The following is a 26,609-nucleotide window of genomic DNA, read 5'->3' on the forward strand; positions in this document are numbered from 1 at the left end:
AGGGTGCTGAGACGAGGAGGGTGCTGAGACGAGGAGGGTGCTGAGACGAGGAGGGGAGCGGTGCGACGAAGAGGAGGGTGCTGAGACGAGGAGGGGAGCGGTGCGACAAGGAGGGGGGTGCTGAGACAGGGAGGGGAGCGGTGCGACGAAGAGGAGGGTGCTGAGACGAGGAGGGTGCTGAGATGAGGAGGGGAGCGGTGCGACGAAGAGGAGGGTGCTGAGACGAGGAGGGGAGCGGTGCGACAAGGAGGGGGGTGCTGAGACAGGGAGGGGAGCGGTGCGACGAAGAGGAGGGTGCTGAGACGAGGAGGGGAGCGGTGCGACGAAGAGGAGGGTGCTGAGACGAGGAGGGGAGCGGTGCGACGAGGAGGGTGCTGAGACGAGGAGGGGAGCGGTGCGACGAAGCGGAGGGTGCTGAGACGAGGAGGGGAGCGGTGCGACGAGGGGGGTGCTGAGACAGGGAGGGGAGCGGTGCGACGAAGAGGAGGGTGTTGAGACGAGGGGAGCGGTGCGACGAGGAGGGTGCTGAGACGAGGAGGGGAGCGGTGCGACGAAGAGGAGGGTGCTGAGACGAGGGGAGCGGTGCGACGAGGAGGAGGGTGCTGAGACAGGGAGCAGAGCGGTGCGACGAGGAGGAGGGTGCTGAGACGAGGAGGGGAGCGGTGCGACAAGGAGGGGAGCGGTGCGATGAGGAGGGTGCTGAGACGAGGTGAGCGGTGCGACGAGGAGGAGGGTGCTGAGACAGGGAGGGGAGCGGTGTGACGAAGAGGAGGGTGCTGAGACGAGGAGGGGAGCGGTGCGATGAAGAGGGGAGCTGTGCGATGAGGAGTTGAGTATGATAAGGATAGCGGTGTGGTGTGATGAGGAGGAGAGTGATGGTGTTCGGTACAACAAGAAGGGGAGCAGTGCGGTGTGATGAGCGGGCCAGAGGTTAGGAAAGTGGTGCCATGATGAGGGGAACGGTGAGTAGTGCTGTGCAACGAGGAGGACAACGGTAAGGAATGCGGTGAGACGTGATGAGGAAGGAAGTGGTGTGGAGTGTGACGTGACGAGTATGGCAGTGGTGACGAGGGGACCAGTGAGGAGTGCGACGTGACGAGATGGGGAGTGGTGAGGAAGTGCGTTGCTGTGAGGAGGAGGGGAGTGGTGAGGAGTGCTGCATGATGAGGAGGGGAGCAGTGAGGAGTGTGATGGGACAAGGAGGGCAGCGGTCAGGAGTGCAGTGCCACGAAGAGGTGAGCCATGAGGACTGCAGTGTCACAAGGAGAGGAGGGTAGCGGTGTGGTGAGGAGTGCGGTGCAAAGAGGTGGACCGCGGTAAGGAATGCGGTATGACGTGATGAAGAGGGGAGTGGTGAGGAGTGCTTTGCTGTGAGGACAGGAGTGGTGAGGAGGAGGTGAGTGAGGAGTGGAGCGGTGAGCAGTGTGGTGAGGAAGGGAGCGGTAAGGAGTGCGGTGAGAAGGAGGAGAGTGGTGCAGTGCTGTGAGGAGTGTGACGAGGAGGGGAGCGAGCCAATGAGGAGGCTAGTGGTGAGGAGAGCAGTCCTGAGGAGATGAGTGGTGGCTCCAGGACTTGGTAGGTGACAGTTCTTCTCACCCTGGTCTCCATAGGTCGTGGCTGAGGTGCACTCCTGGGACCTGCCACCTCTCACTGACCGCTATAAGAAGGCCTGTCAGAGCCTGGCCATAGGTAAGGCCAGCACCCTGCACCCCGCAGATGCCCACTGCCTGGGGCGGCAGCTTCTAATCTGCGGCTCTTCTTGTAGAGGAGAATCGTCTGGTACGTAAGGCTCTGGAGCAGCAGGACACCGGATCGTCCATGTCTCTCTGCCACCTGTCCCTGGCAGGACGGCACCTCTGCCCGCTGCTCCGCGCCTTGAAGCTGCAGAGCTCTCTGCGCCAGCTGCATCTCTGTGGGAACCTCCTGGGAGACGCTGAGGTGGAGGAGCTGCTGTCCATGCTGGGAACGATGCCCCATCTCACCCACCTCGACCTGTCCTGTAACCGGCTGACACATGAGGGCATCAGGAGGCTGGTGCCAACTCCGGGCGCGCCGGACTACAATGCCCTGCAGGTGAGATTGTGGGTGATGGTAATGATGGTGGTGACCCTTCATTAACCATGTCCTGTCTGCTCTCCTAGAGCCTTGAGGAGTTGGACCTGAGCATGAACCCGCTGGGCGATGGGTTATCACAGCCCCTGGCATCGCTGCTACTCCACTGCCCGGTCCTCGGCTCCCTGCGTCTGCAGGCCTGCCAGCTGTCCGCCAAGTTCCTGCAGCAGTACCGCCTCCTCCTGGCCGACGCCTTCCGAGGTTCGATTCCGACACCGGCGGACCCCCACTCCAGGCCTGTCAGAGTTGTATATTGGGGCGCAGCATGAACGCCGTGGGTTTGAGGGTCTGGGTCGGGGCAGTGTCGGAGGCTCTTACCTGTGTGATGTGGGCACTGAGACTCCCTGCACAAAGCCGTCCTGCAGCTCCATCCCCCTCCTCTCTCTGGGTCTCCATCTGCTGCTCAGTCCCTTCTCTGGTGACTTTCGGCTGTTCTGTCACATCTTGTGTTGTCCATCAGGTGCGGTACATCTGAAGACCCTCTCTCTTTCCCACAATCCTCTGGATTCCACGGGGGTGGAGCTTGTGCTGAAGACCCTCCCACATGAGACAGTCTCCCGCCTGGAGCTCAGTGCGGTGGTCACAGCTGACACTCTGATCACGGAGCCACTGATAAGATACCTCTCCCAGGTGAGCAGAGCCCCCCGCCGTGATCCACTCCCCCCACAATGATCCGCTATCGCCCCAGCCGTGATCTGCTCCCCCCCCGCCGTGATCCGCTCCCCTCACCGAGATCTGTGCCACCACTGCCCTCCACTGACTCCCTTCGCTCTCTTCCCACAGGATGGCTGCGTCTTGTCCCACCTGACGCTCTCTTGTAACCATCTGAATGATGAGTTTGTGCGAGACCTGGCCACGTAAGTCACCTGTCCTGGGACTGTCGGGTGGGACGTAGTGACACCAGCGCTCTCTCTGCAGATGTCTCCCCGTCTGCTCCTCTCTGACCGCGCTCTCTGCAGATGTCTCCCCGTCTGCTCCTCTCTGACCGCGCTCTCTCTGCAGATGTCTCCCCGTCTGCTCCTCTCTGACCCCCTCTCTCTGCAGATGTCTCCCCGTCTGCTCCTCTCTGACCGCGCTCTCTCTGCAGATGTCTCCCCGTCTGCTCCTCTCTGACCGCGCTCTCTCTGCAGATGTCTCCTCGTTTGTTCCTCTCTGACCACGCTCTCTGCAGATGTCTCCCCGTCTGCTCCTCTCTGACCCCTTTCTCTCTGCAGATGTCTCCCCGTTTGCTACTCTCTGACCGCGCTCTCTCTGCAGATGTCTCCCCGTCTGCTCCTCTCTGACCCCCCTCTCTGCTGATGTCTCCCCGTCTGCTCCTCTCTGACCCCCCTTTCTCTGCAGATGTCTCCTTGTCTGCTCTTCTCTGACCGCGCTCTCTCTGCAGATGTCTCCCCGTCTGCTCCTCTCTGACTCCCCTTTCTCTGCAGATGTCTCCCTGTTTGCTCCTCTCTGACCGCGCTCTCTCTGCAGATGTCTCCCCGTCTGCTCCTCTGACCCCCTCTCTCTGCAGATGTCTCCCCGTCTGCTCCCCTCTGACCCCCTCTCTCTGCAGATGTCTCCCCGTCTGCTCCTCTCTGACCCCCCTCTCTCTGCAGATGTCTCCCCGTCTGCTCCTCTCTGACTGCGCTCTCCGCAGATGTCTCCTCGTCTGCTCCTCTGACCCCCTCTCTCTGCAGATGTCTCCCCGTCTGCTCCTCTCTGACCGCGCTCTCTGCAGATGTCTCCTTGTCTGCTCCTCTCTGACCGCGCTCTCTGCAGATGTCTCCTCGTCTGCTCCTCTCTGACCCCCTCTCTCTGCAGATGTCTCCCCGCCTGCTCCTCTCTGACTCCCTTCTCTCTGCAGATGTCTCCTGTCACCTGTCCCGGGACTGTCAGGTGGGACGTAGTGACACCAGCGCTCTCTCTGCAGATGTCTCCCCGTCTGCTCCTCTCTGACCGCGCTCTCTCTGCAGATGTCTCCTCGTCTGCTTCTCTCTGACCCCCTCTCTCTGCAGATGTCTCCCCGTCTGCTCCTCTCTGACCCCCCTCTCTCTGCAGATGTCTCCCCGTCTGCTCCTCTCTGACCCCCTCTCTCTGCAGATGTCTCCCTGTCTGCTCCTCTCTGACCCCCTCTCTCTGCAGATGTCTCCTCGTCTGCTCCTCTCTGACCCCCTCTCTCTGCAGATGTCTCCCCGTCTGCTCCTCTCGGACCGCGCTCTCTCTGCAGATGTCTCCTCGTCTGCTCCTCTCTGACCCCCTCTCTCTGCAGATGTCTCCCCGTCTGCTCCTCTCTGACCTCCTCTCTCTGCAGATGTCTCCCTGTCTGCTCCTCTCTGACCCCCCCTCTCTCTGCAGATGTCTCCCCGTCTGCTCCTCTCTGACCGCGCTCGATCTGTCGGGAAACCCGAAAATTGGAGCACAAGGATTTCACTGTCTGCTGAACGGGATCCGGGAGCGAAACGGAGGGATGCAGGAACTGAACCTAACAGGTGAGGGCTGCGGCCGGGAATATGCCCCCCGCAGGAGAATACTGTGCCTGTCAGTGAGTGGCTGGGGCTGGGAATATGCCCCCCGCAGGAGACTACTGTGCTTGTCAGTGAGGGGCTGCGGCTGGGAATATGCCCCCCGCAGGAGACTACTGTACCTGTCAGTGAGCGGCTGCGGCCGGGAATATGCCCCCCGCAGGAGAATACTGTGCCTGTCAGTGAGGGGCTGCGGCTGGGAATATGCCCCCCGCAGGAGAATACTGTGCCTGTCAGTGAGGGGCTGCGGCTGGGAATATGCCCCCCGCAGGACACTACTGTGCCTGTCAGTGAGGGGCTGCGGCTGGGAATATGCCCCCCGCAGGAGACTACTCTGCCTGTCAGTGAGGGGCTGCGGCCGGGAATATGCCCCCCACAGGAGAATACTCTGCCTGTCAGTGAGGGGCTGCGGCCGGGAATATGCCCCCCGCAGGAGACTGCTGTGCTTGTCAGTGAGGGGCTGCGGCTGGGAATATGCCCCCCGCAGGAGACTACTGTGCTTGTCAGTGAGGGGCTGCGGCTGGGAATATGCCCCCCGCAGGAGACTACTGTGCCTGTCAGTGAGGGGCTGCGGCTGGGAATATGCCCCCCGCAGGAGACTACTCTGCCTGTCAGTGAGGGGCTGCGGCTGGGAATATGCCCCCCGCAGGGGACTACTGTGCCTGTCAGTGATGGGCTGCAGCTGGGAATATGCCCCCCGCAGGAGACTACTGTGCCTGTCAGTGAGGGGCTGCGGCCGGTAATATGCCCCCCGCAGGAGACTACTGTGCCTGTCAGTGAGGGACTGCGGCTGGGAATATGCCCCCGCAGGAGACTGCTGTGCCTGTCAGTGAGGGGCTGCGGCTGGGAATATGCCCCCCGCAGGAGACTACTGTACCTGTCAGTGAGGGGCTGCGGCTAGGAATATGCCCCCCGCAGGAGACTACTGTGACTGTCAGTGAGGGGCTGCGGCTGGGAATATGCCCCCCGCAGGAGAATACTGTGCCTGTCAGTGAGGGGCTGCGGCTGGGAATATGCCCCCCGCAGGAGACTACTGTACCTGTCAGTGAGGGGCTGCGGCTGGGAATATGCCCCCCGCAGGAGACTACTGTGCCTTGTCAGTGAGGGGCTACGGCTGGGAATATGCCCCCCGCAGGAGAATACTGTGCCTGTCAGTGAGGGGCTGCGGCCGGTAATATGCCCCCCGCAGGAGACTACTGTGCTTGTCAGTGAGGGGCTGTGGCTGGGAATATGCCCCCCGCAGGAGACTACTCTGCCTGTCAGTGAGGGACTGCGGCTGGGAATATGCCCCCGCAGGAGACTGCTGTGCCTGTCAGTGAGGGGCTGCGGCTGGGAATATGCCCCCCGCAGGAGACTACTGTACCTGTCAGTGAGGGGCTGCGGCTAGGAATATGCCCCCCGCAGGAGACTACTGTGACTGTCAGTGAGGGGCTGCGGCTGGGAATATGCCCCCCGCAGGAGAATACTGTGCCTGTCAGTGAGGGGCTGCGGCTTGGAATATGCCCCCCGCAGGAGACTACTGTACCTGTCAGTGAGGGGCTGCGGCTAGGAATATGCCCCCCGCAGGAGACTACTGTGCTTGTCAGTGAGGGGCTGCAGCTGGGAATATGCCCCCCGCAGGAGAATACTGTGACTGTCAGTGAGGGGCTGCGGCTGGGAATATGCCCCCCGCAGGAGACTACTGTGCCTGTCAGTGAGGGGCTGTGGCTGGGAATATGCCCCCCGCAGGAGACTACTCTGCCTGTCAGTGAGGGGCTGCGGCTGGGAATATGCCCCCCGCAGGAGAATACTGTGCCTGTCAGTGAGGGGCTGCGGCTGGGAATATGCCCCCGCAGGGGACTACTGTGCCTGTCAGTGAGGGGCTGCGGCCGGTAATATGCCCCCCGCAGGAGACTGCTGTGCCTGTCAGTGAGGGGCTGCGGCCAGTAATATTCCCCCGCAGGAGACTGCTGTGCCTGTCAGTGAGGGGCTGCGGCCAGTAATATGCCCCCGCAGGAGACTGCTGTGCCTGTCAGTGAGGGGCTGCGGCCAGTAATATGCCCCCGCAGGAGACTCCTCTGCCTGTCAGTGAGGGGCTGCGGCCGGTAATATGCCCCCCGCAGGAGAATGCTGTGCCTGTCAGTGAGGGGCTGCGGCTGGGAATATGCCCCCCGCAGGAGACTACTCTGCCTGTCAGTGAGGGGCTACGGCCGGGAATATGCCCCCGCAGGAGACTGCTGTGCCTGTCAGTGAGGGGCTGCGGCTGGGAATATGCCCCCTGCAGGAGACTGCTGTGCCTGTCAGTGAGGGGCTGCGGCCAGTAATATGCCCCCGCAGGAGACTGCTGTGCCTGTCAGTGAGGGGCTGCGGCCGGTAATATGCCCCCCGCAGGAGACTACTGTGCCTGTCAGTGAGGGGCTGCGGCCAGTAATATGCCCCCGCAGGAGACTGCTGTGCCTGTCAGTGAGGGGCTGCGGCTGGGAATATGCCCCCCGCAGGAGACTACTGTGCCTGTCAGTGAGGGGCTGCGGCTGGGAATATGTCCCCCGCAGGAGACTACTCTGCCTGTCAGTGAGGGGCTGCGGCTGCGAATATGCCCCCCGCAGGAGACTACTGTGCCTGTCAGTGAGGGGCTGCGGCTGGGAATATGCCCCCCGCAGGAGACTACTGTGCCTGTCAGTGAGGGGCTGCGGCTGGGAATATGCCCCCCGCAGGAGACTACTGTGCTTGTCAGTGAGGGGCTGCGGCTGGGAATATGCCCCCCGCAGGAGACTACTGTGCTTGTCAGTGAGGGGCTGCGGCCGGCAATATGCACCCCGCAGGAGACTACTGTGCTTGTCAGTGAGGGGCTGCGGCTGGGAATATGCCCCCCGCAGGAGACTACTGTGCTTGTCAGTGAGGGGCTGCGGCCGGTAATATGCCCCCCGCAGGAGACTACTCTGCCTGTCAGTGAGGGGCTGCGGCTGGGAATATGCCCCCCGCAGGAGACTACTGTGCCTTGTCAGTGAGGGGCTGCGGCTGGGAATATGCCCCCCGCAGGAGACTACTGTGCTTGTCAGTGAGGGGCTGTGGCTGGGAATATGCCCCCCGCAGGAGACTACTCTGCCTGTCAGTGAGGGGCTGCGGCTGGGAATATGCCCCCCGCAGGAGACTACTGTGCTTGTCAGTGAGGGGCTGCGGCCGGTAATATGCCCCCCGCAGGAGACTACTGTGCCTGTCAGTGAGGGGCTGCGGCTGGGAATATGTCCCCCGCAGGAGAATACTGTGCCTGTCAATGAGGGGCTGCGGCTGGGAATATGCCCCCCGCAGGAGACTGCTGTGCCTGTCAGTGAGGGGCTGCGGCTGGGAATATGCCCCCCGCAGGAGACTACTCTGCCTGTCAGTGAGGGGCTGCGGCTGGGAATATGCACCCCGCAGTAGACTACTGTGCCTGTCAGTGAGGGGCTGCGGCCGGGAATATGTCCCCCGCAGGAGACTACTCTGCCTGTCAGTGAGGGGCTGCGGCTGCGAATATGCCCCCCGCAGGAGACTACTGTGCCTGTCAGTGAGGGGCTGCGGCTGGGAATATGCCCCCCGCAGGAGACTACTGTGCCTGTCAGTGAGGGGCTGCGGCTGGGAATATGCCCCCCGCAGGAGACTACTGTGCTTGTCAGTGAGGGGCTGCGGCCGGCAATATGCACCCCGCAGGAGACTACTGTGCTTGTCAGTGAGGGGCTGCGGCTAGGAATATGCCCCCCGCAGGAGACTACTGTGCTTGTCAGTGAGGGGCTGCGGCCGGTAATATGCCCCCCGCAGGAGACTACTCTGCCTGTCAGTGAGGGGCTGCGGCTGGGAATATGCCCCCCGCAGGAGACTACTGTGCCTTGTCAGTGAGGGGCTGCGGCTGGGAATATGCCCCCCGCAGGAGAATACTGTGCCTGTCAGTGAGGGGCTGCGGCCGGTAATATGCCCCCCGCAGGAGAATACTGTGCCTGTCAGTGAGGGGCTGCGGCTGGGAATATGCCCCCCGCAGGAGACTACTCTGCCTGTCAGTGAGGGGCTGCGGCTGGGAATATGCCCCCCGCAGGAGAATACTGTGCCTGTCAGTGAGGGGCTGCGGCTGGGAATATGCCCCTCGCAGGAGAATACTGTGCCTGTCAGTGAGGGGCTGCGGCTGGGAATATGCCCCCCGCAGGAGACTACTCTGCCTGTCAGTGAGGGGCTGCTGCTGGGAATATGCCCCCCGCAGGAGACTGCTGTGCCTGTCAGTGAGGGGCTGCGGCTGGGAATATGCCCCCCCGCAGGAGACTACTCTGCCTGTCAGTGAGGGGATGCGGCTGGGAATATGCCCCCCGCAGGAGACTACTCTGCCTGTCAGTGAGGGGCTGCGGCTGGGAATATGCCCCCGCAGGAGACTGCTGTGCCTGTCAGTGAGGGGCTGCGGCTGGGAATATGCCCCCCGCAGGAGACTACTCTGCCTGTCAGTGAGGGGCTGCGGCTGGGAATATGCCCCCCGCAGAAGACTACTGTACCTGTCAGTGAGGGGCTGCGGCTAGGAATATGCCCCCCGCAGGAGACTACTGTGCTTGTGAGTGAGGGGCTGCGGCTGGGAATATGCCCCCCGCAGGAGAATACTGTGCCTGTCAATGAGGGGCTGCGGCTGGGAATATGCCCCCCGCAGGAGAATACTGTGCCTGTCAGTGAGGGGCTGCGGCTGGGAATATGCCCCCCGCAGGAGACTACTCTGCCTGTCAGTGAGGGGCTGCGGCTGGGAATATGCCCCCCGCAGGGGACTACTGTGCCTGTCAGTGAGGGGCTGCGCCTGGGAATATGCCCCCCGCAGGGGACTACTGTGCCTGTCAGTGAGGGGCTGCGGCCGGTAATATGCCCCCCGCAGGAGACTGCTGTGCCTGTCAGTGAGGAGCTGCGGCTGGGAATATGCCCCCGCAGGAGACTGCTGTGCCTGTCAGTGAGGGGCTGCGGCCGGTAATATGCCCCCCCGCAGGAGACTGCTGTGCCTGTCAGTGAGGGGCTGCGGCCAGTAATATGCCCCCGCAGGAGACTGCTGTGCCTGTCAGTGAGGGGCTGCGGCCAGTAATATGCCCCCGCAGGAGACTACTCTGCCTGTCAGTGAGGGGCTGCGGCCGGTAATATGCACCCCGCAGGAGACTGCTGTGCCTGTCAGTGAGGGGCTGCGGCTGGGAATATGCCCCCCGCAGGAGACTACTCTGCCTGTCAGTGAGGGGCTACGGCCGGGAATATGCCCCCGCAGGAGACTGCTGTGCCTGTCAGTGAGGGGCTGCAGCTGGGAATATGCCCCCCGCAGGAGACTACTCTGCCTGTCAGTGAGGGGCTGCGGCTGGGAATATGCCCCCCGCAGGAGAATACTGTGCCTGTCAGTGAGGGGCTGCGGCTGGGAATATGCCCCCCGCAGGAGACTACTGTGCTTGTCAGTGAGGGGCTGCGGCCGGTAATATGCACCCCGCAGGAGACTACTGTGCTTGTCAGTGAGGGGCTGCGGCTGGGAATATGCCCCCCGCAGGAGACTACTGTGCTTGTCAGTGAGGGGCTGCGGCCGGTAATATGCCCCCCGCAGGAGACTACTGTGCCTGTCAGTGAGGGGCTGCGGCTGGGAATATGTCCCCCGCAGGAGAATACTGTGCCTGTCAGTGAGGGGCTGCGGCTGGGAATATGCCCCCCGCAGGAGACTACTCTGCCTGTCAGTGAGGGGCTGCGGCTGGGAATATGCCCCCCGCAGGAGACTACTGTGCCTGTCAGTGAGGGGCTGCGGCTGGGAATATGCCCCCCGCAGGAGAATACTGTGCCTGTCAGTGAGGGGCTGCGGCCGGTAATATGCCCCCCGCAGGAGACTACTGTGCTTGTCAGTGAGGGGCTGCGGCTGGGAATATGCCCTCCGCAGGAGACTACTCTGCCTGTCAGTGAGGGGCTGCGGCTGGGAATATGCCCCCCGCTGTAGACTACTGTGCTTGTCAGTGAGGGGCTGCGGCCGGTAATATGCCCCCCGCGGGAGACTACTGTGCCTGTCAGTGAGGGACTGCGGCTGGGAATATGCCCCCCACGGGAGAAAACTGTGCCTGTCAGTGAGGGGCTGCGGCTGGAAATATGCCCCCCGCAGGAGACTACTGTGCCTGTCAGTGAGGGGCTGCGGCTGGGAATATGCCCCCCACAGGAGAAAACTGTGCCTGTTAGTGAGGGGCTGCGGCTGGGAATATGCCCCCCGCAGGAGACTACTCTGCCTGTCAGTGAGGGGCTGCGGCTGGGAATATGCCCCCCGCAGGAGAATACTGTGCCTGTCAGTGAGGGGCTGCGGCTGGGAATATGCCCCTCGCAGGAGAATACTGTGCCTGTCAGTGAGGGGCTGCGGCTGGGAATATGCCCCCCGCAGGAGAATACTGTGCCTGTCAGTGAGGGGCTGCGGCTGGGAATATGCCCCCCGCAGGAGACTACTCTGCCTGTCAGTGAGGGGCTGCGGCTGGGAATATGCCCCCCGCAGGAGACTGCTGTGCCTGTCAGTGAGGGGCTGCGGCTGGGAATATGCCCCCCGCAGGAGACTACTCTGCCTGTCAGTGAGGGGCTGCGGCTGGGAATATGCCCCCGCAGGAGACTGCTGTGCCTGTCAGTGAGGGGCTGCAGCTGGGAATATGCCCCCCGCAGGAGACTACTGAGCCTGTCAGTGAGGGGCTGCGGCTGGGAATATGCCCCCCACAGGAGAAAACTGTGCCTGTTAGTGAGGGGCTGCGGCTGGGAATATGCCCCCCGCAGGAGACTACTCTGCCTGTCAGTGAGGGGCTGCGGCTGGGAATATGCCCCCCGCAGAATACTGTGCCTGTCAGTGAGGGGCTGCGGCTGGGAATATGCCCCCGCAGGAGACTGCTGTGCCTGTCAGTGAGGGGCTGCGGCTGGGAATATGCCCCCCGCAGGAGACTGCTGGGCCTGTCAGTGAGGGGCTGCGGCCAGTAATATGCCCCCGCAGGAGACGGCTGTGCCCGTCAGTGAGGGGCTGCGGCCGGTAATATACCCCCCGCAGGAGACTACTGTGCCTGTCAGTGAGGGGCTGCGGCCAGTAATATGCCCCCCCAGGAGACTACTGTGCTTGTCAGTGAGGGGCTGCGGCTGGGAATATGCCCCCCGCAGGAGACTACTCTGCCTGTCAGTGAGGGGCTGCGGCTGGGAATATGTCCCCCGCAGGAGAATACTGTGCCTGTCAGTGAGGGGCTGCGGCTGGGAATATGCCCCCCGCAGGAGAATACTGTGCCTGTCAGTGAGGGGCTGCGGCTGGGAATATGCCCCCCGCAGGAGAATACTGTGCCTGTCAGTGAGGGGCTGCGGCTGGGAATATGCCCCCCGCAGAATACTGTGCCTGTCAGTGAGGGGCTGCGGCTGGGAATATGCCCCCCGCAGGAGACTACTCTGCCTGTCAGTGAGGGGCTGCTGCTGGGAATATGCCCCCCGCAGGAGACTGCTGTGCCTGTCAGTGAGGGGCTGCGGCTGGGAATATGCCCCCCGCAGGAGACTACTATGCCTGTCAGTGAGGGGCTGCGGCTGGGAATATGCCCCTCGAAGGAGACTACTGTGCCTGTCAGTGAGGGGCTGCGGCTGGGAATATGCCCCCCGCAGGAGACTACTGTGCCTGTCAGTGAGGGGCTGCGGCTGGGAATATGCCCCCCGCAGGAGACTACTGTGCTTGTCAGTGAGGGGCTGCGGCTGGGAATATGCCCCCCGCAGGAGACTACTGTGCTTGTCAGTGAGGGGCTGCGGCTGGGAATATGCACCCCGCAGGAGACTACTGTGCTTGTCAGTGAGGGGCTGCGGCTGGGAATATGCCCCCCGCAGGAGACTGCTGTGCCTGTCAGTGAGGGGCTGCGGCTGGGAATATGCACCCCGCAGGAGACTACTGTGCTTGTCAGTGAGGGGCTGCGGCCGGTAATATGCCCCCCGCAGGAGACTGCTGTGCCTGTCAGTGAGGGGCTGCGGCTGGGAATATGCCCCCCGCAGGAGACTACTGTGCTTGTCAGTGAGGGGCTGCGGCTGGGAATATGCCCCCCGCCGGAGACTACTCTGCCTGTCAGTGAGGGGCTGCGGCTGGGAATATGCCCCCCGCAGGAGACTACTCTGCCTGTCAGTGAGGGGCTACGGCCGGGAATATGCCCCCGCAGGAGACTGCTGTGCCTGTCAGTGAGGGGCTGCAGCTGGGAATATGCCCCCCGCAGGAGACTACTCTGCCTGTCAGTGAGGGGCTGCGGCTGGGAATATGCCCCCCGCAGGAGAATACTGTGCCTGTCAGTGAGGGGCTGCGGCTGGGAATATGCCCCCCGCAGGAGACTACTGTGCTTGTCAGTGAGGGGCTGCGGCCGGTAATATGCACCCCGCAGGAGACTACTGTGCTTGTCAGTGAGGGGCTGCGGCTGGGAATATGCCCCCCGCAGGAGACTACTGTGCTTGTCAGTGAGGGGCTGCGGCCGGTAATATGCCCCCCGCAGGAGACTATTGTGCCTGTCAGTGAGGGGCTGCGGCTGGGAATATGTCCCCCGCAGGAGAATACTGTGCCTGTCAGTGAGGGGCTGCGGCTGGGAATATGCCCCCCGCAGGAGACTACTCTGCCTGTCAGTGAGGGGCTGCGGCTGGGAATATGCCCCCCGCAGGAGACTACTGTGCCTGTCAGTGAGGGGCTGCGGCTGGGAATATGCCCCCCGCAGGAGAATACTGTGCCTGTCAGTGAGGGGCTGCGGCCGGTAATATGCCCCCCGCAGGAGACTACTGTGCTTGTCAGTGAGGGGCTGCGGCTGGGAATATGCCCTCCGCAGGAGACTACTCTGCCTGTCAGTGAGGGGCTGCGGCTGGGAATATGCCCCCCGCTGTAGACTACTGTGCTTGTCAGTGAGGGGCTGCGGCCGGTAATATGCCCCCCGCGGGAGACTACTGTGCCTGTCAGTGAGGGGCTGCGGCTGGGAATATGCCCCCCACGGGAGAAAACTGTGCCTGTCAGTGAGGGGCTGCGGCTGGAAATATGCCCCCCGCAGGAGACTACTGTGCCTGTCAGTGAGGGGCTGCGGCTGGGAATATGCCCCCCACAGGAGAAAACTGTGCCTGTTAGTGAGGGGCTGCGGCTGGGAATATGCCCCCCGCAGGAGACTACTCTGCCTGTCAGTGAGGGGCTGCGGCTGGGAATATGCCCCCCGCAGGAGAATACTGTGCCTGTCAGTGAGGGGCTGCGGCTGGGAATATGCCCCTCGCAGGAGAATACTGTGCCTGTCAGTGAGGGGCTGCGGCTGGGAATATGCCCCCCGCAGGAGAATACTGTGCCTGTCAGTGAGGGGCTGCGGCTGGGAATATGCCCCCCGCAGGAGACTACTCTGCCTGTCAGTGAGGGGCTGCGGCTGGGAATATGCCCCCCGCAGGAGACTGCTGTGCCTGTCAGTGAGGGGCTGCGGCTGGGAATATGCCCCCCGCAGGAGACTACTCTGCCTGTCAGTGAGGGGCTGCGGCTGGGAATATGCCCCCGCAGGAGACTGCTGTGCCTGTCAGTGAGGGGCTGCAGCTGGGAATATGCCCCCCGCAGGAGACTACTGTGCCTGTCAGTGAGGGGCTGCGGCTGGGAATATGCCCCCCACAGGAGAAAACTGTGCCTGTTAGTGAGGGGCTGCGGCTGGGAATATGCCCCCCGCAGGAGACTACTCTGCCTGTCAGTGAGGGGCTGCGGCTGGGAATATGCCCCCCGCAGGAGAATACTGTGCCTGTCAGTGAGGGGCTGCGGCTGGGAATATGCCCCCCGCAGGAGACTGCTGTGCCTGTCAGTGAGGGGCTGCGGCTGGGAATATGCCCCCCGCAGGAGACTGCTGGGCCTGTCAGTGAGGGGCTGCGGCCAGTAATATGCCCCCCGCAGGAGACTACTGTGCCTGTCAGTGAGGGGCTGCGGCCAGTAATATGCCCCCCCAGGAGACTACTGTGCTTGTCAGTGAGGGGCTGCGGCTGGGAATATGCCCCCCGCAGGAGACTACTCTGCCTGTCAGTGAGGGGCTGCGGCTGGGAATATGTCCCCCGCAGGAGAATACTGTGCCTGTCAGTGAGGGGCTGCGGCTGGGAATATGCCCCCCGCAGGAGAATACTGTGCCTGTTAGTGAGGGGCTGCGGCCGGTAATATGCCCCCCGCAGGAGACTACTGTGCTTGTCAGTGAGGGGCTGCGGCTGGGAATATGCCCCCCGCAGGAGACTACTCTGCCTGTCAGTGAGGGGCTGCGGCTGGGAATATGCCCCCCGCAGGAGACTACTGTGCTTGTCAGTGAGGGGCTGCGGCTGGGAATATGCCCCTCGCAGGAGAATACTCTGCCTGTCAGTGAGGGGCTGCGGCTGGGAATATGCCCCCCGCAGGAGAATACTGTGCCTGTCAGTGAGGGGCTGCGGCTGGGAATATGCCCCCCGCAGGAGACTACTCTGCCTGTCAGTGAGGGGCTGCTGCTGGGAATATGCCCCCCGCAGGAGACTGTTGTGCCTGTCAGTGAGGGGCTGCGGCTGGGAATATGCCCCTCGAAGGAGACTACTGTGCCTGTCAGTGAGGGGCTGCGGCTGGGAATATGCCCCCCGCAGGAGACTACTGTGCCTGTCAGTGAGGGGCTGCGGCTGGGAATATGCCCCCCGCAGGAGACTACTGTGCTTGTCAGTGAGGGGCTGCGGCTGGGAATATGCCCCCCGCAGGAGACTACTGTGCTTGTCAGTGAGGGGCTGCGGCTGGGAATATGCACCCCGCAGGAGACTACTGTGCTTGTCAGTGAGGGGCTGCGGCTGGGAATATGCCCCCCGCAGGAGACTGCTGTGCCTGTCAGTGAGGGGCTGCGGCTGGGAATATGCACCCCGCAGGAGACTACTGTGCTTGTCAGTGAGGGGCTGCGGCCGGTAATATGCCCCCCGCAGGAGACTGCTGTGCCTGTCAGTGAGGGGCTGCGGCTGGGAATATGCCCCCCGCAGGAGACTACTGTGCTTGTCAGTGAGGGGCTGCGGCTGGGAATATGCCCCCCGCCGGAGACTACTCTGCCTGTCAGTGAGGGGCTGCGGCTGGGAATATGCCCCCCGCAGGAGAATACTGTGCTTGTCAGTGAGGGGCTGCGGCCGGTAATATGCCCCCCGCAGGAGACTACTGTGCCTGTCAGTGAGGGGCTGCGGCTGGGAATATGTCCCCCGCAGGAGAATACTGTGCCTGTCAGTGAGGGGCTGCGGCTGGGAATATGCCCCCCGCAGGAGACTACTGTGCCTGTCAGTGAAGGGCTGCGGCTGGGAATATGCCCCCCGCAGGAGACTACTCTGCCTGTCAGTGAGGGGCTGCGGCTGGGAATATGCCCCCCGCAGGAGAATACTGTGCCTGTCAGTGAGGTTCTGCGGCTGGGAATATGCCCCCCGCAGGAGACTACTGTGCCTGTCAGTGAGGGGCTGCTGCTGGAAATATGCCCCCCGCAGGAGAATACTGTGCCTGTCAGTGAGGGGCTGCGGCTGGGAATATGCCCCCCGCAGGGGACTACTCTGCCTGTCAGTGAGGGGCTGCTGCTGGGAATATGCCCCCCGCAGGAGACTACTGTGCTTGTCAGTGAGGGGCTGCGGCTGGGAATATGCCCCTCGCAGGAGACTACTGTGCTTGTCAGTGAGGGGCTGCGGCTGGGAATATGCCCCTCGCAGGAGAATACTGTGCTTGTCAGTGAGGGGCTGCGGCTAGGAATATGCCCCCCGCAGGAGAATACTGTGCCTGTCAGTGAGGGGCTGCGGCTGGGAATATGCCCCCCGCAGGAGACTGCTGTGCCTGTCAGTGAGGGGCTGCGGCTGGGAATATGCCCCTCGCAGGAGAATACTGTGCTTGTCAGTGAGGGGCTGCGGCTGGGAATATGCCCCCCGCAGGAGAATACTGTGCCTGTCAGTGAGGGGCTGCGGCTGGGAATATGCCCCCCGCAGGAGACTACTCTGCCTGTCAGTGAGGGGCTGCGGCTGGGAATATGCCCCCCGCAGGAGACTACTGTGCCTGTCAGTGAGGGGCTGCGGCTGGGAATATGCCCCCCGCAGGAGACTACTGTGCCTGTCAGTGAGGGGCTGCGGCTGGGAATATGCCCCCCGCAGGAGACTACTCTGCCTGTCAGTGAGGGGCTGCGGCTGGGAATTTGCCCCCCGCAGGAGACTACTGTGCCTGTCAGTGAGGGGCTGCGGCTGGGAATATGCCCCCCGCAGGAGAATACTGTGCTTGTCAGTGAGGGGCTGCGGCTAGGAATATGCCCCCCGCAGGAGAATACTGTGCCTGTCAGTGAGGGGCTGCGGCTGGGAATATGCCCCCCGCAGGAGACAACTCTGCCTGTCAGTGAGGGGCTGCGGCTGGGAATATGCCCCCCGCAGGAGACTACTGTGCCTGTCAGTGAGGGGCTGCGGCTGGGAATATGCCCCCCGCAGGAGACTACTGTGCTTGTCAGTGAGGGGCTGCGGCTAGGAATATGCCCCCCGCAGGAGAATACTGTGCATGTCAGTGAGGGGCTGCGGCTGGGAATATGTCCCCCGCAGGAGAATACTGTGCCTGTCAGTGAGGGGCTGCGGCTGGGAATATGCCCCCCGCAGGAGAATACTGTGCATGTCAGTGAGGGGCTGCGGCTGGGAATATGCCCCCCGCAGGAGACTGCTGTGCCTGTCAGTGAGGGGCTGCGGCTGGGAATATGCCCCCCGCAGGAGACTGCTGTGCCTGTCAGTGAGGGGCTGCGGCTGGGAATATGCCCCCGCAGGGGACTACTGTGCCTGTCAGTGAGGGGCTGCGGCTGGGAATATGCCCCCCGCAGGAGACTGCTGTGCCTGTCAGTGAGGGGCTGCGGCTGGGAATATGCCCCCCGCAGGAGACTACTGTGCCTGTCAGTGAGGGGCTGCGGCTGGGAATATGCCCCCCGCAGGAGACTACTGTGCCTGTCAGTGAGGGGCTGCGGCTGGGAATATGCCCCCCGCAGGAGACAACTCTGCCTGTCAGTGAGGGGCTGCGGCTGGGAATATGCCCCCCGCAGGAGACTACTGTGCCTGTCAGTGAGGGGCTGCGGCTGGGAATATGCCCCCCGCAGGAGACTACTGTGCTTGTCAGTGAGGGGCTGCGGCTAGGAATATGCCCCCCGCAGGAGAATACTGTGCATGTCAGTGAGGGGCTGCGGCTGGGAATATGTCCCCCGCAGGAGAATACTGTGCCTGTCAGTGAGGGGCTGCGGCTGGGAATATGCCCCCCGCAGGAGAATACTGTGCATGTCAGTGAGGGGCTGCGGCTGGGAATATGCCCCCCGCAGGAGACTGCTGTGCCTGTCAGTGAGGGGCTGCGGCTGGGAATATGCCCCCCGCAGGGGACTACTGTGCCTGTCAGTGAGGGGCTGCGGCTGGGAATATGCCCCCCGCAGGAGACTACTCTGCCTGTCAGTGAGGGGCTGCGGCTGGGAATATGCCCCCCGCAGGAGACTGCTGTGCCTGTCAGTGAGGGTCTGCGGCTGGTAATATGCCCCCCGCAGGAGAATACTCTGCCTGTCAGTGAGGGGCTGCGGCTGGGAATATGCCCCCCGCAGGAGACTACTGTGCCTGTTAGTGAGGGGCTGCGGCTGGGAATATGCCCCCCGCAGGAGACTGCTGTGCCTGTCAGTGAGGGGCTGCGGCTGGGAATATGCCCCCCGCAGGAGACTACTGTGCCTGTCAGTGAGGGGCTGCGGCTGGGAATATGCCCCCCGCAGGAGACTGCTGTGCCTGTCAGTGAGGGGCTGCGGCTGGGAATATGCCCCTCGCAGGAGAATACTGTGCCTGTCAGTGAGGAGCTGCGGCTGGGAATATGCCCCTCGCAGGAGTATACTCTGCCTGTCAGTGAGGGGCTGCGGCTGGGAATATGCCCCCCGCAGGAGACTATTGTCAGTGAGCTTCTCATCTGGGGAGGATACCGGGAACCTGGTTAGTGTTTATTTGGCAGACCACTGATACCATGAGGTTTATATTAAGGGGGCGCCTGGGCTCACCCTGCTCTTGAAGGACCCCCTTTTCTGTTGTATTAATGGAGCTTGTTCTGCGGACCTGTCCTGGATCACAGATGGCGCCATCATGTGGAGTCAGTCACCACAGTGCAGTGAGGATCCTCATCACTTGTTTGGGGTCATCCTCGAGGTCTCGCTTCTGGTCCGCACATTGCGTCCTGACCTCCGACCTCTGCTGGTTCCCAGAAGTGTAGAGAATCCCGGCTTCTCCCAGGTTTCCGTCCCCAAGTGTTGGTGACAACCTTCATAGCACTTGTCTGTGCAGCTCTCAGGTCTGGGGACTGATGGAGACCGCTGATGTCAGAGCAGAGAGGTGCTGGAGGCTGCTGTACCATTCATGCAGGTACCAGTAGGGGGCGACACCCACTCTTTTTGCAGCTGGGAGCAATGTTGGGTACTGACCAGTGCTTCTGTTTTTCAGGTTGCAGTATCCGTGGCCCCTTTAAAGTCCGCTCCCTGGTCGAACTGTCCTCCCTCCTCCAGGAGCTGCAGCTCTGCTCCCACAGCCTTTCCAAAACCGACAAAGCGGAATTGCTGCAGGCCTGGGGTGGGGACTCGCTGATCGTCAGCCGGCAGAGTAAGCTCTTCATCAAGAGACTGACGTGACGACCAGGGACCAAGCAAGGAAGAATGTGGGCTGAAAGACCGTGCCCCTCCATGATGTCCCCTCCATGATGTCCCAGAGGAGACGACTGTGCCCCTCCATGATGTTCCCTCCATGGTCCTGGAGGAGACGACTGTGCACCTCCATGATGTCCCCCCCATGGTCCTGGAGGAGACGACTGTGCACCTCCATGATGTCCCCTCCATGGTCCCAGAGGAGACGACTGCACCTCCATGATGTCCCCCCCATGGTTCCGGAGGAGAAGACCGTGCACCTCCATGATGTCCCCTCCATGGTCCCAGAGGAGAAGACCGTACACCTCCATGATGTCCCCACCATGGTACCAGAGGAGAAGACCGTGCACCTCCATGATGTCCCCACCATGGTACCAGAGGAGAAGACCGTGCACCTCCATGATGTCCCCACCATGGTCCCAGAGGAGAAGACCGTGCACCTCCATGATGTCCCCACCATGGTCCCAGAGGAGAAGACCGTGCACCTCCATGATGTCCCCCCCCATGGTTCCGGAGGAGAAGACCGTGCACCTCCATGATGTCCCCTCCATGGTCCCAGAGGAGAAGACCGTACACCTCCATGATGTCCCCACCATGGTACCAGAGGAGAAGACCGTGCACCTCCATGATGTCCCCACCATGGTACCAGAGGAGAAGACCGTGCACCTCCATGATGTCCCCACCATGGTCCCAGAGGAGAAGACCGTGCACCTCCATGATGTCCCCACCATGGTCCCAGAGGAGAAGATTGTGCACCTCCATGATGTCCTCTCCATGGTCCCAGAGGAGACGACTGTGCAACTCCATGATGTCCCTTCCATGGTCCCAGAGGAGACGACTGTGCACCTCCATGATGTCCCCTCCACCACCGGTCAGAGCAGGACATGGCATTCTCCACCAGACACTCAACCGTCCGGGTCGTCCTCCTGTGTATGGGGCGTCCTCTCTGGTCTTTTCATCTTCTAGTGTTTCTTATTGTTGGGGAAGACATACACAGAAATGTCTGACACTTTAGGACCCATCTGTGGAGCCTCCACTCCCCCAACACGTTCTCTGCTGCTATTTGTGAGGGTTTAGGGCTGCAGGAGAGGGTCACGTCCATGACTAGAGGACAGGACTGAGGGGATCACATGCTGCATGGGGGTAGACATCCAGTCCTGTCAGGGCATTTGTGAGGCCACCGAACTCTCTGCCCCGGTGGGGTCCCAGTCTCTGTGTGACTCTTCGGTGCGTTCGCTTTTACATGTCTTCTGATGTTTTTATACTCGTTGGCTCCAGTTGAGAGAGAATGGTCTATTTATTCCTTGTAAATAAACAGATATTGGGGATCATGTCTGATCTGTGTGTCGTCCCCCTGGTACGTCCCAGTGCACATTGTCCCATGAGTACCCATGCTTGTCTGTGGTCCAGTTCTGAGCAAGATACTCAGAAGAGCAGCAGGAGTACCATGTCAGAGGACCCTGAAAAGGAGCTGAAGGCGCAGGATCCTCCCCGGCCTCAGCAAGACGGACACTTGACGGGTGAACTACGCTGCCTGCTGTATGGGAAGAACAGGATTGGGGGCGCCGCTTGTTCCTGCCTGTCCTGTAGTGCTTGAGAAACGTAGACGTGAGCCCCATACCCCAGAAAGGTGGAGTAGAGCGAGAATTATGTTCTCTGACCCCCAAGGAGCTGGGGAGTCCCAGGACAGAAGAACTTTCCATGATGACATTTGTAATCGTCGACTTCTCCCTTGTACATGCCACTGCGGATTCTCCTGAAGTAATCGGGACGGGTGACCTTGAATCGTTCCCCTCTATTACCCAACTACGGAGCAGCCGCATTGTATCCGTGTAACAACTGATCATCAGGAGCCGGATCTGCTGGGAAGGCTTGTCTCCCAATATAGGCCGCTGCAAGGAGGCTGCCGCTGCAAGGAGGCTGCCGCTGCAAGGAGGCTGCTCCTGCAAGGAGGCTGCCATTTCCAGACATAAGGGCTTTTTTTATTTAGCGCTACTTTTTATGGTCTTGTCAGAATTCCTGTTGTCCTTTTAGAGTTTGACCACTAGTGGCTGCTACTGTTCACCTTAATAATTGTGATGCAATCCCACTCCTTACCACTGTAGGCTGCCGTTGTGTTTTGCAATTGTCCCTTACTAAGATGGTAGATTCTGAACCTGTGGGATCCATCTTGTTTCCTGTTTGGGCCTACTTAAAGCCACATGGATCTCTCACTCATTGCTTGAGTATTGTGTCTAGCTGTTAGCCTTGTTCCAGTCTCCAGTTCTGAACATTCTTACCCAGACTCAGGGCTGCCACCAAGAATTTCAGGGCCCCATACTGGCAAAATTTTCGGTCCCCCTTGAGACTCCGCCTCCACCCCATCTCCACCTCCACGCCTCAAACCTTCCACAGTCCTACCCCCCACTCTTGGAAAAACTCCACTTCTGCACCACGTCCTCATCAATCACACATTACCAGTTCCCATCAAACACCATATCACATACATAGCCTGCAGCTTTTGTTTTGGCCAATAGATTTTTTAAGCCGCCACCACGACAAGGAGACTCTTCTGACCGGGCCATACTCTACTCTAACCTAATAAACATTTCTTAAAATATCCAGTACTCTTTTTAGGTATATATATATATATATATATATTTTTTCATGGGAGTGAGTCACATAAATGTTTTAAAATAACCAATAATATCACATACAAGAGATAAATACCGCCACACCATGATCAGAACACATATTACCACCACATAGTGACCGAATAATACCACATACAAGGAACAAATACCGCCACACCATGATCAGACCACATATTACCATCACATAGTGACAGAATAATACCACATACAAGGAACAAATACCGCCACACCATGACCAGACCACATATTACCACCACAAAGTGACCGAATAAAACAATACTGATTATTAATAAAAAAAGCAATACTAATATTACCATTAGTGCCATTATACACAGGAGTTCTGTGCATAGTATACAATGTATAGTGTCAGCGTACAGATAACACACTGACTCACCGGTGACGTCTCTAGGTGAAGTCCTTCATCCAGCGCAGACCGCCATCACTTCTTCCAGCCAGGACTCGTCTCTGCATAAAATAACAGTTATATAGAGCACATTCCCCAACTTCTACACTACACAGCTGAATACAGACGTGCACCCACCATTAATATATAATTAGCTATTATGCAACCCACATTCCAAATATAAATTGTAATCCACCACTATGCCCCCACTAACTGTAAATAGCCTCTTCCCCACCCAATATATACATTAATTAGCACCTGTACTTTCTCCCAGCTCATTACCAGTCACACTCCATCATCCTCAACGCCACCTCTCCCAATTCATTATATTTTCATGCACTCCTCCGCCCCAATTCATTTTGTCATGTCCTCTCTCTCTCCCACCCCTACTGCATCATCATTTACTCTCCCACACCCCCAATTCATCATTATTTGCTCTTCCCTCCCTCATTACATTATTTGCTCTCCCAATTCATTTGCTCTCCCACCCCGTTTATTATTTGTTCTCCCCAACCCCCACTTCCAGTTCATCATATGCTCTGCCCAGTCCCAGTTCATCATATGCTCTGCCCAGTCCCAGGTCACCATAAGCTCTCCCCAGTCCCAGGTCACCGTATGCTCTGCCCACTCCTCAGTCCCAGTCCTCATATGCTCTGCCCACTCCCCAGTCCCAGGTCACTGTATGCTCTGCCCAGTCCCAGGTCACCGTATGCTCTGCCCAGTCCCAGGTCACCATATGCTCTGTCCAATCCCCTTACCCAGGTCTTCATATGCTCTACTCAGTCCCAGGTCACCATATGCTCTACCCAGTCCCAGGTCACCATATGCTCTGCCCAGTTCCCGGTCACCATATGCTCTGCCCAGGTCACCATATGCTCTGCCGACTCCTCAATCCCAGTCCTCATATGCTCAACCCAGGTCACCATATGCTCTGCCCAGTCCCAGGTCACCATATGCTTTGCCCAGTCCCAGGTCACCATATGCTCTGCCTACTCCCCAGTCCCAGTTCATCATATGCTCTGCCCAGTCCCAGGTCACCATAAGCTCTCTCCAGTCCCAGGTCACCCTATGCTCTGCCCACTCCTCAGTCCCAGGTCACCGTATGCTCTGCCCAGTCCCAGGTCACCGTATGCTCTGCCCAGTCCCAGGTCACCGTATGCTCTGCCCAGTCCCAGGTCACCGTATGCTCTGCCCAGTCCCAGGTCACCGTATGCTCTGCCCAGTCCCAGGTCACCGTATGCTCTGTCCACTCCCCAGTCCCAGGTCACCATATGCTCTGCCCAGTCCCAGGTCACCATATGCTCTGCCCAGTTCCAGGTCACCATATGCTTTGCCCAGTTCCAGGTCACCATATGCTTTGCCCAGTCCCAGGTCACCATATACTCTGCCCAGTCCCAGGTCACCATATGGTCTGCCCAGTTCCAGGTCACCATATACTCTGCCCAGTCCCAGGTCACCATATACTCTGCCCACTCCCCAGTACCAGGTCACCATATGCTCTGCCTAGTCCCAGTTCATTTAATTATTCTATTAAAAAAAAGTTTTTAATACTTACCGCTCATAGGATCCCTGCAGCTCCACTTCCGGACTGGCATCCCGGCGCTGGATGCCGGCGGGTATGCGATGACGTCATCGCGTACGTGCCAACTCCAGTGCTTCAGAGGCGGAGGGACTGCTTTGGAGCTGCTCGCGTGAGAGCTCCAAGGCAGAAGCTCACTGCGGCGAGATATACGGTGGTGGCAGTATGCCAGCACGCAATACCCCGGGGCTCGGTGAGCAGAAGAACAAGAGGGGGGCCCCTGCTCTTTACTGCTGTTCACTAGGCCCCATACAGCAGTAAGGGCAGTAATGCCCTGATGGCGGCCCTGCCCAGACTGTTCTCGCCTATATACGGATTGTTTCCTACAACTTCTTTGCTAAACTCCAAGAAATTCTACTACCGCTTGCTGTTCCTGCGCATGCTTGTTCAGCCACTGGTTTCCAGCATTACTACGCCAGTAATGTAACAGGTCTTTACAAGTGGGCGTGGCTCATAGGATTTGCCGGGGGCGTGTCCTTAGGCTACTGTGCATTATTTCCTTGGCTAAGACCATAAAAATTAGCACCAAATGATGAGTATGGACCCAAATGGCGAATTTTTTTTAAAAAAAAAAAAAACAAGAACGGCATACCCGGAACGAAGGGAGTAAGAACAAAAACTGGCCACTTATGACCTTGTGACATTTCCTATTTAGTCTTGGTTAAAAATCACTGGTTTCGGCAGCACATTGGGGTAACTGGAAGCACTGAGAGATCAAAGAGGCTCAAAGGAGACTACAGAGATATAGGAGAAGGCAAAGATCCCACCTGGGACCACCACAAGAAAACACATTCCTAGACGGCCCCGTTAAATTTCCCTGTGATTCTTTGACGACAGAGATGATTGAATCTTTTCTTATTCAATCTCTCCGGCTTCGAATACATTTTTTTTTAAATTGCTATGTTTGGAAAATTTTGCAGGTATTTCAGTAGCCCTGAAGATAGATACATAACACTTGGAGGGTCTCCTAGGACTGTATTGAGCCCCTTGTGAGCTTTAAGCAAAGACTTACTAATATACAAATGACCACAACTTATCTGGATAGTGAAAAACCCATGGCAACTGGTGATGAATTACAGCCTGTATAACAACACATTGCAGTATCGAGACTTAATAGGCAACTTAAAATGTATAAATGGTCCAAAAATTATCCCTTTTTGAGGGCAGATGCCTTGATGGTGATTATACACAGGCAGTGTGAACAAAAGAAGCCGTGGCGTCTTCACAAGGTGCGGTGCAAAAATGATCTCTGTTTAGGAGTAGCTTTGTCGCTAAACTAAGAAGTCAGGACTTTTTCAGGAGATATCCAAATATGAATCCTTGTGTCAGGACTCAAACCCAGCAGCTCTTGTACACCAGGCGGCAGCTCTTCCCTCTGAGCTATTCTGCTTGCTGGACAGTTCCAGGCTAACTAGATTCTAGTCTATACCAAACCAGGGTCTAAAGAACCCAAAATGACCAGAGTTTTGAGAAAATATATAATAATCTTTATTGAGAAAAATATATAGTTTTAAAAAGGTTCCAGCCACAAGGTGCTACTCAAGGAGGACAACGACTCAGACGGTTAGGAGAGTACAATATACAGTATCAGCCTATAGTAATGGTTCATTGTTATCTATAAAGTGTCTAGTGCCTCTGTCCTAGTGTTCCTAAATAAGGATCCAATGTCTCCATTACCATATGAATAAATAAATAGTAAGGCTATGTACTTACTCCAGCCCACTGCTGAGTAGAAGTCCCCGCGCCCCTATGCGCGTTTCACCCTCGCTTCTTCGGGGGGCTCTTCCCTCTGAGCTATTCTGCTTGCTGGACAGTTCCAGGCTAACTAGTTTCTAGTACCTATGTTGTTACTGAGCAGCTTTCTTCTGATTGGCTTAATCCTGTGCGTTCCTGATTGCACACCCTATTTAAACCTGGCCTGGCACCTCCTCCTTGCGAGATTATTGAGCTCCCAGCCTCTAGTCAAGCTCTTCCTTCTGCTGTTTCCTACAAAGACAATACTGCTGTTCCTGTGTACCGATTCCTGGCTTCCCTGACTATGCTACCGACCGGTGCTGCTCCTAGCGGTCGCAATATCACTACTCCAACCCATATGGATTCGGTTGCAGCCACCATGAGACAACAAATTTCTGAACTTCAAAATTTTGCTACTACATACCAAGAAACATTTTCTAAGTTACAAACACGGGTGTTGGGTCAGCAAAAATAAATTGAGCTGCAGATGGCAACTTCTGGATTTGCGCAACTCAGGCCTGGAATGAAGCGAACGCATGTCACAGCCCGCAAAGTTCAGCGGGGATCGTCACTATTACCATGGTGTCATATCTACTTCCAGATGCAACCTTCTCCATTTACCAATCACAGGAAAAAGGTCTGGGCCTCACCTTATGTGGAAAAGAATTGTGGCCTCCTAAATGACTTAGTTTCCTTCATCACATCTATGGATCGAGTGTTTGATGACCCGAATCGTTGTGCTACCGCTGAAATCAAGTTGCATAATCTACGTCAAGGGCGGCGCTCTGGAGCTGAATACACCTCAGGATTCTGACTCTGGGCGGCAGACACCACATGGGGTTTAGCTGCCCAGAGGAGTCAATTTCAACGAGGATTATCAGAGCTAATAGAGGACGAACGTCCAAGGGTCGAGACCCCTGATAATTTAGAGGACTTTATTCAGTTGTGCATTCCTATTGATCAGAGACTCACTGAACGAAGAAAGGAAAGACTGTGAGTATTTGGAAACAACTGTAACTACTCCTTTACTCAATCAGCATTAAA

At 58.9% G+C, this 26,609-nt stretch overlaps 1 protein-coding gene across 1 annotated transcript in view; it reads left to right on the plus strand.

The window, feature by feature from the left end:
* Positions 1-20,547, plus strand: part of TONSL (tonsoku like, DNA repair protein) — an 85,511-nt gene extending 64,964 nt beyond the window's left edge. The window contains exons 20-26 of the mRNA XM_073677004.1: positions 1,611-1,689; positions 1,766-2,073; positions 2,142-2,313; positions 2,573-2,742; positions 2,896-2,969; positions 4,447-4,580; positions 19,020-20,547. Of these exons, the coding sequence (XP_073533105.1) occupies positions 1,611-1,689; positions 1,766-2,073; positions 2,142-2,313; positions 2,573-2,742; positions 2,896-2,969; positions 4,447-4,580; positions 19,020-19,204 (1,122 nt within the window). The 3' untranslated portion in view covers positions 19,205-20,547. The remainder of the gene's footprint in view (positions 1-1,610; positions 1,690-1,765; positions 2,074-2,141; positions 2,314-2,572; positions 2,743-2,895; positions 2,970-4,446; positions 4,581-19,019) is intronic.
* The last annotated feature ends 6,062 nt before the right edge of the window (positions 20,548-26,609 follow it).

This window comes from Phyllobates terribilis, unplaced genomic scaffold, assembly GCF_046119375.1.
Source record: "Phyllobates terribilis strain yellow unplaced genomic scaffold, ASM4611937v1 Scaffold_4__5_contigs__length_816908805, whole genome shotgun sequence".
Lineage (NCBI taxonomy): Eukaryota > Metazoa > Chordata > Amphibia > Anura > Dendrobatidae > Phyllobates > Phyllobates terribilis.